This window comes from the organism of the source record quoted next, unplaced genomic scaffold, assembly GCF_019419815.1.
Source record: "Pyrus x bretschneideri cultivar Hongxiangsu unplaced genomic scaffold, Pyrus_bretschneideri_v1 Contig42, whole genome shotgun sequence".
Lineage (NCBI taxonomy): Eukaryota > Viridiplantae > Streptophyta > Magnoliopsida > Rosales > Rosaceae > Pyrus > Pyrus x bretschneideri.
The window spans coordinates 28,814-42,614 of NW_025999746.1; the positions used below are offsets into that span (position 1 = coordinate 28,814).

General features: G+C 38.8%; 1 protein-coding gene across 1 annotated transcript; it reads right to left on the reverse strand.

Moving 5' to 3' along the window:
- Positions 1–8,100: 8,100 nt before the first annotated feature.
- On the reverse strand, positions 8,101–12,163 carry LOC125469386 (serine/threonine-protein phosphatase PP1-like). The gene is made up of 4 exons (XM_048566660.1): positions 11,627–12,163; positions 9,628–10,187; positions 8,759–8,971; positions 8,101–8,424 (listed from the first exon to the last, which is right to left on the reverse strand). Exons 1-4 carry the CDS (start codon positions 11,805–11,807, stop codon positions 8,413–8,415), a joined length of 966 nt encoding a protein of 321 aa, XP_048422617.1. The 5' UTR covers positions 11,808–12,163; the 3' UTR covers positions 8,101–8,412.
- Positions 12,164–13,801: the final 1,638 nt, after the last annotated feature.

Below are 13,801 nucleotides of genomic sequence, written 5' to 3' on the forward strand. Positions count from 1 at the left end.
TGTTACCTTCTTCCTCTACGCTGTTAATTCGTATCTCAATCCTTTTTTCTTAATTGGAAAAACCCTAGCAGAACAAATCTTTCTCCTGTTAAATCCTTCGGGAGTTTCAGAGTATGAATGTGGTCGGGTAATTTCCTCCAAGAAGCCAAATCAGGTACTCTTCTCCATGTTTGAAATCAAGGCTTTCTTCCATATCGTTTTCTCGTCGAAATTGGTTTCAGTTTGGGTGAACAAGGAATGAAGGAGGTTGCCGAAGAGATTGAGGTGCCGATTTGAGGACAAGAACAAAAAGAAAAAAAAAATTAAACGAAAGATCCAAAGATGCATAGGTGGCTTTCTATTTTCATTTTTTTTTTAATGGTTAATGTATGTTTTTGAAGTCCAACAAAAAAAATCTATTTTCTTTATATTGGTTATTATTATATGTATTTTTAAAAAAACCTTTTTTATTTTTTAAAGTAATTAATAATGGGGCAAATTTGTCTTTAAGAAATTATTTTAAACTGATGTCAGCCCTAAAGGGGTTTGTGAAAGTGAATTAGAACCTCAAGGGGTGTTAGTGTTATGTTTCAAACATGAGGGTTGTGAAAACACGATAAACCTCAGGGGGTGTTAGTGTAATTAATCCATTTTTATAATTTAAAAGCGTGAATTTACAAAAATGCCCTTCGAGGCGAAATCATTGACCTTTGTTGACTCTTGTATTGTGAGACGTATAACCCAATCTGTTAGCGTATCCTTGTAGTTCTTGCCACTAGGAACGCGTGGACACAAGAGAAATTAATTTTGAAGCTAGAACGAAGATTTTACGAAATTTGAAACATCAAGGCATTTTGGTAATTCTCTAATTTGAGAGATATTTTTCCCTTTTTTTTTTTCTTTCCCTTGTTTGGTGAGCCAGTGGGGCCTACCCTTGCCTTGTTGTCTCCTAGCTCTCTCTCTTTTTCCCTTTTCTTCTCTTTCTCGTAACCCTTTCACTCTCTTTTCTCTCATCTCCCTATCTCTCTATGAACCACCCTCCCCGAGGGCACAACACAAACAAACAACGAACAACAACAACAATAGTACCACCTCCATCACCATGAATCTAGAAACAATGGAGAACACCCCCCCCCCCAAACCCCTTCCTCCACCACTGCACAATGTTGTTCAACACACAACCCTTTCTTTGGTGAGTTTTCGCCGTTTTAGATGAAGGTAAGTCCCTAGAACCTTGTGGATCGTGCTCTAGTATTATATTAGGGTAGTTTTAGGCATTAATCATGTGTGGATGCAAGGGAAAACTCGAAGGAATGTACTGTACACTTTATGGAAAAACCTAAACTATGGCCGTTTAGCCACTTTCTAATCACTTTTTCGGCAAACTCTGACCTCCGTTAATCTCAAAAGGGTATGAATCTCTTTTCCACATTTCTAGCTTTACATAGGATCTTAAATCACTTGATTTGGAGTTGTATCGAGCTCGGAATGAGCTCTGGAAATTGGAAGAAAATCTGGAGATTTTCTAGAAATTGGGGAAGGCGAGTACAACGTACTTGCGGGTGCATAGGGTTGCGTGTGGTGCTGCAGTGCCTAGCACGTGGAGCACACGCGCTTCCACCGGAGGTGCTGTGCTTCACCACCATCCACGACGGCAATCATGGCGGCACCGGCAACTTTTCGACGACCCAAATCAGTGTGTGGCAATGCGTGTTGTAGCGCATGGCCTTTTGACAGCATTCCCGTAGTGGCGCGTGCAGCGGCGTGTGGGGGAACCCGAGGTCCCTCCTTAGGTTTTTCGACGTCTCGAATCCGAATTTGACGTCCGTTTTCCCAAATTCAATCGTCTTAGTAAAGTTTTACTAATTAGTCCTTTTATGTGCTTAGGTGCAGCTGTTGGTGGCGATTTCGTCTTTTCTTGCCTAAACGGCTCTTTGGCGACGGAGTATCAGTGAGTGGTCCCCTTTTTAAATTGCATGATTTTGATTAAATGCTAGGCTTGCATTCATGAAAAGCATGATTTCATGATTTTACATTTCATGATTTATTTATGATTTATTGAATTTACGTTTACAAAAGATTTACGAAGCCTGGCTTTTTACGCTTTACGGTACATGATGGATTTATTATGATTTCGGATGATAAGGTTTTGGTATTCTACACTTGGTATGAGATTTTGGTTACGTTTTTTGGTGCTTATCTAGTGGGTAATCATACAGCACATACACGCAACCTGAGTATGTATACATTTATGGCCATAGGACACAGTTGAGGAGCAGTGAGATATTTATGACATACTCCCAGCTTCACTAGCGAAACCAATGTCAGACAGCTTCACTAGCCACAGCTAGTGTCAGTGTGTTATGTTATATTTCTTCTCTAGCGTAACCCAGAGTCATACGGCTTCACCTTCGGGTGATGGAACCTACCATGTTTCTTCACTAACGTAACCCAGTGTCGTACAGCTTCACCCTTGGGAGATGGATATGCCTTCGAGCGACTATGATACCCTTAGTTGAGTACTTTATTATTTTGGGTTTACGAAGGTTTTATGGATTTGCCTTCGGGCGACTATGTTATCATTAGTGAGCACTATTTTATACATACACGTTTAGATGTTTTCATCGCACGTTAGGGTTTTTAGAAAAACCTAGTATGTAGTATTATATATATGTGTGCTTTCAAAACAGGGGGTTAATATGTTCAAAAGAAAATTTGTTTTACTTAGTATTATTATTATAAACTTTGGTCCACTCACCCTTTTGTTTTGCACCCCCTTCAGGACTTAGAATCAAGGCGTACGATCCGGGTGTTGAGGCATTCCCGTATCGGTACCTTCGAGTCCTCTCGGTGTAGGACCCCCTTTCTTTGTAATCTCATTGTTATATAATAATCTTGTCGTAGTATTCTTGATTAATTGTATGCTTTGAACATGTTTCTGCATTGGCATATTTCATTATATTTAAATTTACTTATTTTATTTACGGTTGCTCTTTCTTCATAACTTGCATGCATGTTAAAATGACTTCGTCACCCTTGGGTGTTGGCCAGCACGTGCCCATCCTGGTGTTTGGAGGATATCAGGATCACAAAAGGAGACGCAAACCAGACAGCTCGCGCAAACCCAAAGTCTTTTGATATATGTTCATCGGTTTTCGGGCGCTCCATTGCACACCCTGCCTGCCATATCCAACTTGACTCCTTTTGGATAGTCTTGCCACCAAGGAATCAGAATGGTGGAGTAGCCGTCACCCTTGCTTAGCCATCATTGCCAAGTTAAAGGCATAAAGGTCTCGACATCCCAAACCACCCTCCGCCTTTAGTTTACATAATGTCCCATGACCACCGCTGGATTTTACGCCCCTCCAGATCACTTCCTCACCAAAACATCGTTATTAACTGATGTAATTCATCGCAAAAAGTTTTCAATCATGAAAACAGCTCATTGCATAAGATGGAAAAGTTTGAGCCACCACCTCTCTTTAACGAAAGAAAGAGGTTTGTTTCTTGTTCTTTCCCACACCCACAAAGGTAGGTAGCACCAAGTATCTATCATGTGATCCACCAACTGAACCCCCAGAAAATTAGCACTAAAAGCCACACTACTTTTACTGAAGTTCCCTGCTTAACCCAACCCGATGATTTGGAATACAAGTCCAAGACATTTCGGATGACAACGCATTCATCCACGTTGGCCTTACCAAATAGAAAGCTATCGTCGGCGAAGAGCAAATGATGAATACTTGGTGCCCCGTCACAAACGTGTATACAACTCAAAACTCCTGTTTGTTACTTCTTTGCAATGAGCCGATAGACCTTCAACACAAATGAGGAAAAGATATGGGGTCCCCTTGCCGTAGTCCCCTGGTCGGTACCACGTAACCTTGCGACTCTCCATTAATTAAAAAAGAATATGAGACTGATTTCACGCAAGTCATGATCGCCTTAGTCCATTTCCCATCAAATCCCGTCTTAAACATCATTGTTTCCAAAAACGCCCATTCCACTTTGTCATGGGCCTTACTGAGGTCCAGTTTCAGAGCTAGAGAACCATCTCTCTCCGTCATATTTAATTCGTGATCTGAGATCTATTGAGTGAAGTGAATACTAAACCGTAGTAGAGATTTAGAGTCGTCTAGCAACTATTACTTTTAATTCAAACATAAAAACAAAAGAAAATTGGTATGAACCTAAGATCTCTTCAATGATTTCTTGCATTGATCATGTTCTTTGTAAGGTGAAGCTTCAATCTATGCCATGTACGCATCAAACCAATTGCATATCGAAAAAATATCCCTCTAAAGTTAGCTTCTTAAATCTAGAAATTTTCTCAAAGGGTAATGTTAGATAAACTAAATTTGTAAACTAAATTTAATGATGTATCACTAATAAGCAATAAACATGTTAATCTATACTTGAGTAATAATCCAATCAACTTTTGTGTCATTTAGTTTACAAAATTTAGTTTACCAATTTAATCTCTCTAGCATTACTTTTTCTCGAATGCACCCGTCGAAGGGGAGTTGAAATGAAGCAATTTTCGCACTTCTATTTTTCTATTCTCTTGGTTTTTTTTTTCTTTTTTTTTTCTTTTTTTTTTTGTCAAACATTATAAAATCTATTAATAAAGAATGCTAGTTCAAGAGAAGGAAAGCTCAAAACAAACAAGTAAAAGCATAATCCAACATAATGGAAACTACAAAAAAGACCACAAACAAGAGAAAACTCCAACTGAAACCCTAGATTTGAAAAAAAAGTCCTCCAAGCTTGTTGCAGTGATAGGAGCATATTTAGGCGACTTACTTAGCTTGTTTTCGTGCATCTATGTTGTTAATTCATAGTTGTTTTAGTAGTTTAAGCCATTTTCGTGTGTTTTTTGGTTCATATGGCTAAGGAAGCAAAAAGATGCATTTTGGAGCATTTTGGAGCAAAATTGGGCTTGGAATGGATAGCATATGATTGGAGCCAAAATGTTGGACGAATTTGAAGGCCTTGTATTCACTTTGGACATAAAACAAAGGGCCTAGCCCATTCTCTCTTAAACCAACCCCAAGGCCATGCATTTCCTTCCAATTCCAAAACCCACAATCACTTCAAAAGCCATGCAAATCCATATTCAACACCCTAAACTACAACCATGCATCATTACACCACCTTCTCCATCTTTATTCCACATGCATTCATTATAATTCACCCTAGCTACCACCATTCACACACACATGCACTTATTCTTTCATCATTGCACCACCAATTCAACACATGCATTCACACACCAACAACATCTCCCTTGTGCCGTGCATTCCCCCTAATTCCATCCATCTTCCACACCTTTCCAACCTAGCCACACCCTTTAATCATTCCCCCCTTTAAGTTATGATTTTATTTCCTAACCCTACATGCATTATTTATTAACTCTTCATCATGCATCCACATTCATTCCAACACAAAACACACACATGCACTTATTCTTTCATCATTGCACCACCAATTCACCCACATGCATTTCCAACCATTCACACCCCTTTAATCATTCTCCTAGCTATCATTCACATGCTCTCCCATCCATTCTCTCCCTATATAAACCACACACACTTCATTCATTGGCATCATTCATTCACTCCCCATTACATCTCATTTCATACACAACACCACAACACAAACATTTCCCCTTAGAATCCAAAACCGTGGGTTCCCTTCCATTTCTCCTCCATTGCTTCCATTTCCACCACTCCCCAAACCATCCACACCATCAAACTATCCTTAGACCTTATGCTACAACGAAGAGGAAGAGAAGAGGGCCTAAACGTTCATACAATTCAAGTTTGAGTTGTTGGAATGTTTAGGCGTTTCTTTGATTTCAAGGTTTAATTTCAATTCTCTTTGTTTTGTACGTATGAGGAACTAAACCCCCCTTGGCTAGGGGGGATTCGAAATATATGTTTATGCTTGCAATATGATTTGATTACTTCTAATTACGTTTCATAAGTTGTGAATTCAATTTGTTTAACTATTTGATTGATAACCTATTTATGTATGTTTATTGAGAGTTCACGCTTAATTTTCATGCATGAATTTGACGCTAGAATATAAGTGAGTTTCACGTAATAGTTATGAACTTATATTCACAAGTAGTGAAGGTTGCTTATAAACAATCGCGTTAAACATATTCTTGGCATAAGTTTCATGCAATCATAGTAACGAATGCCTCGTCAACACTTATAGTTTTCATGTTGCTTAATGATTCTTGCTTGTATCTCTATTATGCAATTCATGTAGGGAACTTGTGAGGAATGCTTTGGGTTGTCGTATGCAATCATCCAATTCATTAACTTAAGGAAAACTTGACGGTTAATTTAAGCGGACCTAATTAACCCGGGGCGTTGAGAATTCATGGTTTAGTGAAAAGCCATTAGAAAGCGTTTTGTATGCAAGTATAACATGTATGGAGATGAACCCCTTAGCTAGCCATCCCATCCATTCATCTCCGTCAAAATCGTATTTACAATTTGTTTTCTTTGCAATCTATCCATTTTAGTTTAATTTCGTCCAAAACTCAATCCCCCTTTACTTTATTGTTCATTTTAGTTAGAAATCAATTTAGTTTGTGTTTTTAAAGCATTTTGAATCTTTGGTTTGTCTTAGTGTTTTAAAGTTTAGTTTTGCATTCTTTGAGTCTAGTATAGTGTTTTATATTGTGTTTTTACGTTTTTGAGTCAAATCCAAGTGATTAACAATCCCTCCTAATCCCCGGTCCAGAACGATCCCTACTTATACTTATACTACAATTGACAAAAAGAGGGTTTAATTTGTGTGCGTATAATTCACGCATCATGCAGCACCTTCGCAATGCCAACATCATCAATAAGACAAACCAAGGAACCACAAATGGATGGAAGAAAAATGAAGGTGGCCAAGCTACCCGTGCAATGAGCGCTCCCATAGTCCTACCAGATAGTGCAAAAAGCACTTTAAAAGCCACCGCACGCCAGAGCACACCTCCGAAGGAACAACTTGGAAGAGCTCAAAATAAACTGAGACAAAAGCTCAGAGCACAGCACCAAAGGATATCAGATGCTAATGCAGATGAGGGAAAGAAAAGAAAACCAGAGGGAAAGCAGAAAAAAAAACAGGAGAGGGAGAGACCAGGACGGAGAGAAAGAAAGGATTTGAGGGAGGGGTTAGAGAGCTAGAGGGGAGAAATAAATCAAAAACCCACCCAAACTTCACATTCATTCATTTACAATTCATTGCATACGAAAACCTCTGCAACACATCGAACAAACGATTTTCTCATCCTTCAATGAGGCTACGCAACAAGTCGAAATATGATTAATGACATCATGATTTTCAATAACCACACTTCTACTGTAAAGGTTCACTGCCACGCAATGTTTTAAAAGACGCGCCCCGAGGCGCACCTAGACGGCTTTGGAGGCGGGGCGGGAGTGATAATGCCTCTGCCCAGTGGGAGTGGGCAAAAACTCACCGAGGCGTTGTTGAGACGAGACTAGGCGGCTAAGGCGCGCCTAAAGGCGGTTGGCGAGCGTTCCCAGATCCATCCGCGACCCAAAATCAAAGTCAACTGCTCTATTTTCAAGCTCTGCCATCTGAGTTTTAGGTTGCAGGCTGTGCGGTGTCTTCACGAGGAAGACAACTGCGAAGAAGAAGAGGGATTTTTTGTTGTTTTTTAAAGACTTGGTCCAAAACGACATCGTTTTGGCCAAGTCTTTAATTTTTTTTAAATGACTTGGCCCAAAACGACGTCGTTTTGGCCAAGTCTGTTTTTCTTTTATTTTTAAAACCCCAAGAGTCTTTGTTTCCTCTGTTTTTCTCACCTGTTTCCTCAGTTTTTTTTCAGCAATCCTCTATTATTTAAGGTCCCGTAAGGCTTCGCCTCACGACTTACGCCTAGGCTGGGCTATCCCTTGGACGCCCACGCCTCACGCTTTTACTACATTGCTGCCACGTAACGTCCCAATCCAATAATGCAGTAAGAATATTACACAGCGTCACAATGATGGTAAACCCGTTTCATGTGTGTCCTGCCAAAAGACAGCAACATAAACACTCCCTGCTGAGATGCCAGGCAATGGTGGAGTTCCAATTGGGGCATAAAGTCAATTGCAAGCAACAGAAGATTTAGGTTTTTCCATGAAACAAAAACTTCTAAAATTCCACAATGGAGTCGAAATTTCCATTACACAGTTAAATTTCACTTTTCTTTCTTTTTTTCCGGAAACAAAAAGTCGCACTAATTCTGATACGCTAATGGCTATTTTGCCACTGTAGAAGTAACTTTTCAGCTTCATCTTCTGTACGACACAAAAGAAGGCAGAGGTGAATAATCAAACCTTGCAGCTGAGAGAAAGCCGAGCAGCACAAGATGATACAGAAGGTGTTCTCAGAAGTTACAATTAAAGCTTCTGCAACCGATCAGCCCTTACCCTGCGAGAGAGAAAAGTATGCAGCTAAACATCATTGGGTTCAGAGAAATCACAGTTGATAAAAATTGGATAAAATTCAAGGCCACTGAACAATGAATTAACATAGAGATTTCCCATAACAGCTAATTCCTACCGCCAATTACTTTAGGCTTCCATTCAGTACTATTTGGCCTACTGTAATCGTGTTCGTTGTTTCCGTTTGATTTATTCAATCCAAAGGCCAGAAATAAGGACAGGCATGTATGAAAAGAAAAATGGTGTGGCTATTCCAACACTCGTAGCAGTTTTTCACCTATTGCTTTTCGGAAGTAATTCCTATGTCTAAATCTCTGTACCTTGTGAGGAGGAGTTCCTGGTCTTAACATGTTGTTGCTTATCCCAAGCTTTCCCTTCTTCTCAGATGCTTTCAAAATCTGGAAGGAACATGTCAATGTATCATCTACACTCATCATGGCACCAGCATTATCGAACTCCCCACAGTAATTTGGTGCTGAAAATATGGTTACCAGCTTTCTTTTTCCAAAAAACTCATATCCATCTTCCACAACCTGATAAACGAAACCCAATAAATTTAATAAGAAATGGACAAACATTGAGAGAATCTGATAATAAAATACAATTTGCATCTCAGACCGAGCAAAAACATGTGTTCAAAAATACTCATATAAATAATTTCACTCCAGCATCAATCGAAGGAGGTGAAACACAAGAAGTCCTGCTGTCGAATAAATATTTTCAAGTGTACAACTACTTAATGAAAAATGTATACCTGCGCCTAGAATCTCAACACAGCACATAGCATACTAGCATTCGATACCAATACCCCAGGATAACAACCCAATGGACATGCCACAATGACAAAGTTGATGATGAGTAGTCGTATGAATATGACAAAAAAGGGAAATCAACTCAGAAAAACAGATAAATCATGCAAACACACACACAATCTCAAATTATAACTTACACCGTGTGCTTTCACATGTTCTCCAAAATATGAAAGACTAAATTTTAAAAAAAGTTACGTCAAAATTATCATCCATATTACTGTCATGACAAGTTTAGCTGTACAAGAAAAGTGATTATTTGAAGATGCATCTCATGTGGTCAAATCTTTAAGTCCCCAGACATTGTGTATACATGATGATGCAGGTCCAGTTCAGTCACAAACGAAAAAACAAAAAGAAAGAAAACAACTACATAGCACCTGATGAGCACGACAAATGAGATCAAGGCCATGTTTCTGAAGAAATTCGGCAACCTTGTCAGCCCCAAATGTATATGACACGCCACGATCATTCTCTCCCCAACCTTCAACATCTTTATCAGGATCAGCCCATAATAGATCACAGAGAAGGCCCTGATCTGGCACGTCCACCGGCCGTGCAATATTCCTAATCTGATCTAAGTGTTTCAAATCAGGAGACAGACCGCCATGCATGCAAAGGATCTTCTCATCAATAAGAGCAGCAACAGGAAGACAGTTGAAGCAGTCAGTAAATGTCTTCCAAATACGAACATTAAATCTTCTCTTGCACTCGTCATAGAATCCATAGATGCGGTTGATGGAAGCGCATTCATGGTTACCTCTAAGGAGAAAGAAGTTCTCCTTGTATTTGATCTTGTATGCAAGGAGAAGGCATATTGTCTCTATGCTTTGCTTACCACGATCAACATAGTCTCCTAGGAATAAATAGTTGGCTTCAGGTGGGTACCCACCATACTCAAACAGTCGCAAAAGATCTGAATACTGACCGTGAACATCTCCTGAGAAACAAAGAGGGAGGATGAGCATTGTCATCTTAGTAATCAACAGCAATTTCACATGTTTTCAATTTAGGAAACAAATATGAAAACGGTTCTTAATTAATCGTTTGAATTAATACACATCTACATTGTAGATTCAACTAGAAATAGGTCTTTAATTGTTATTGAAATGATATAAGATCTACCGTTATCAACAGAAATGGATTTCCATCCATTTTAAAAAACTAAGGTGAACATGAGAATGCAAACCAGATAATGGCTGACAGTCATGAATATAAAATTACTTAACTGAAATTCCTTAACAAGGCACGGTGCTAAATGGTGGAAAGTGAAACGATGCTAAAAGTGTAGTCCACCGTGTTTTCCCTCCGCATCAAATAACTAGAAGCTATACGTGCGATTTTGCACACTATAACAATTTGATTGACACATAACACTACTGGATTGGCCAACTTACAAAAACACACAATTTGACCGACTTTCAACTGTATGTGCGAATGTAATAAATGAGGATAGAATATAAAGCCTATTACTTGGTAGCATCAACTTTTGACATTTCCCCAATAGGGGGGAAACATCAAATTTTGACTACATTCAAGAGTCAATCTCCACCCCAAGAAAAGGGTACTCTCATTCCTCACAATGACGAACTTCAAAGACTATCTACCAAAATCCAACTTCAAAGAATGCCTACCTACACAAAGCACACATGGAACTAGTGACGGAGAAATTGATGCCTGTCTAATCTAAAAGTAGAAAATAAGCACAATACAGCCACATCATAGACACTAGTTCCGGATGACCTAAGAACTACTTTTCAGAGTAAGAAGCCTATCTAATGCAGCAACAGGCAACCACGCCAAAATAAAAGTCAAAGGACAAGCTAACGAATTACTGAAAGGCCTCATATGGAACCTCAATCTGACTAGAACCTTGCAACCCTTTAGCAATGCTCAAAAGTTTTGTTACATAACCCTGCCAAAGTCGCAAATTTTTCTAATGAAATGCTACATTAAATCCTCTGACCATCAACTTTACTTCGTAAGATAAATCCAGTAATAATCCAGAATGTGCTAAATCATACCTTCCACTTTGCAATATATATGAAATTCACCGATATGGATAACAGATTAATCTATATGGTAACCCTTTTACTGGTAATTGCCCTTTCTGCTCTAATCAAATGAACCATTACCCAAAAAAATAAATTCATTACCTTTCCAACAAATTACACAAACCACAGTAACAAAATTCCAATTTCCAACCATCAAACCCTTTTAACATCCTGCGAATTACCCATACTACTCTTTCACACAATCAAGTCCAAATTCAACACATAAGCATGCAAACAAAGTCAAAGAAGCAACTTTTCAATTCATCTGAAGCAAAAAAACCAAAACTTTCAATCCACAAATCATTTAAAAACCCTAGTTCTTTACCACAGATCTTTATCGGAGCTTCAAGCTCCAGAAGATTCGGCTGACTGAGAAAGATTTCCTTGGAGGCGGAGCAAAGCTGCCGTATTTCAGCCTCCGTGAGTTGCACCTGTTTGGTGGTCCGGCCATTCTTCGCTGCCACAAGCTTCCGTATAAGATCGTCGACAATTCTCTCGTCCATCATAGCAAATCACCCAGAAAAAGAAAAAAAATACCCACTAGAGCAAACGAACCCAGAATACCAAAACCCTAGCACTCTTGGTCGAGGTGAAAAGTGAGAGGATAAAAGATGCGATTAACGCGTAGAAACCCGAGAGACAGAGAGAATCAGAATAACAATAAGAGCGTCGAAATCAAAAGCAGAGATTTTGGGATATTATATTTAGGGATTTACGGGTTGGAGAGGATGTGGTGGAGGTGTGCGTGGCGGCCATTTTCGGCTGGTGACATGACAGAGAGAGGAGCGATAAAGGAAGGACAGAGAGTTGAAAAATGAGTCACAGTTGGGGTTTTAGAGGGGGGACCTCTTTCTTTCGGCTTGGCCGTGTTGGAGCCCTAAAATAAAATTTGGGAGTGCTTGCCAACCCTATCTGGAAACTTTTGGGAGCACGTGACTCGCACGTGTATGGAGTGTACAGGGACACAAATTTTGTTTTGTTAGTGCAATGATGGGATCCTTAATCAGACTCCTAAAAGTTGAACTCCAACAACCTCAATTAAACTCCATAAAACTGTTGGTCTGTCCACGTGTTTCTAACGCTCGGGTGGCCCCTTGTTCATCTTGGTGGAGTCGAGCGCTCATGACTTGTGCTAGTTTTATAAAAGTAAGTTTTGATTGAGTTAGGTATAATTTATCAGTTTTAATGAGATGTTTTACTTTATTACTAGTCATTAGAAAGAAATTTTCTTTCTCACATATCACATTATTATTTGTTTACATAGTATTTAATCATCAATTCTTTAATTCATACATGTATTATGGTTTTATATGACATTCTCTAAAGTTTCATTTTAAATTTTCACGTTTTTGAGCAAATTTTTATCATTTTTATCGAAGACAACTGATACTGTGACATCCCACATCGCCCAGAGGAGTGATCCTTATATGTATATTATCATCCCTATCCAGCACGAGGCCTTTTGGGAGCTCACTGGCTTCGGTTCGGTAGGAACTCCGAAGTTAAGCGAGAATGGCGCTAGAGCAATCCCATGATGGGTGACCCACTGGGAAGTTGCTCGTGAGTTCCCCAAAAACAAAACCGTAAGGGCGTGGTCGGGGCCCAAAGCGGAGAATATCATGCTATGGTGGTGGAGCGGGCCGGGGAAGTGATCCGTCCCGGACCGGGATGTGATAGATACCAAGTAAAATATATCTATTGATATTTCCATAAATTTGGATATGAATATTTCCATCAATATTGATACTTCAAACACTATGATTGGTTGATGATGATGATCATGAATTCATGTTGAAAGTCATGAAATTTTGATGCCCTCCAAACCAATCAAATATATGTTATTTGAAATTATTTATGTGTTCTTTTTGAAGTGGAGGTGGAAATCATCATGTTGGAAAATGTAATATTATTGTTATATTAAATTTATTAATTGAATGGAAACTAAAAATAATCTCTTTTGGTGGAAATATGTGTTTGCCTTAACAAAGAGTTGCAATTTTTTTGCTTTTCATGAAAGATCACATGTTTTTCAAGGAGTTATCTCAAATTCTATAAATAGGAAGCCCCTATAATCATTTAATAACTTTTCTATTCATATATTCAAACATATAATGCACTATTGTTAGAGTAGTGTCCCATTGAGTCCATATAAAGGAGTATTAAACACGATCGTGGTTCATTAGAGCTTTATGATTTGGAGTGTTGCAACTATTATAAGGATGTGGTCGTTGTATCATAGAAGACAAACGCCGATCAACCATAAGCATCATAGTAGGGCGTAAACTTGTCGTAAGGATAGAATGTCTAACATTTGCCTTGACCATATAGTTGGGTTTTTCTAATCTATTATGTCATGTTCATTTAACAATGGTTACTCATGTGCACGCATTACTTTGATATATAATTGCACAAATTATTTCTTAATTTTCTACGTGATTTAATATAGCAATTAGACGCTAAAATTTTCCAACGGATCACAACGTGGCTAACATTCTTTTCT

What these genes read in the sequence shown, in the direction of transcription:
- LOC125469386 (XM_048566660.1), bottom strand. Translation starts at nt 11,807, where the DNA reads ATGATGGACGAGAGAATTGTCGACGATCTTATACGGAAGCTTGTGGCA. An exon ending in AGCTCCGATAAAGATCTGTG is followed by an intron (nt 10,188 to 11,626) that starts GTAAAGAACTAG and finishes TTTGTTTCTCAG; the next exon opens with GAGATGTTCACGGTCAGTAT. An exon ending in TCATTTGTCGTGCTCATCAG is followed by an intron (nt 8,972 to 9,627) that starts GTGCTATGTAGT and finishes TTCGTTTATCAG; the next exon opens with GTTGTGGAAGATGGATATGA.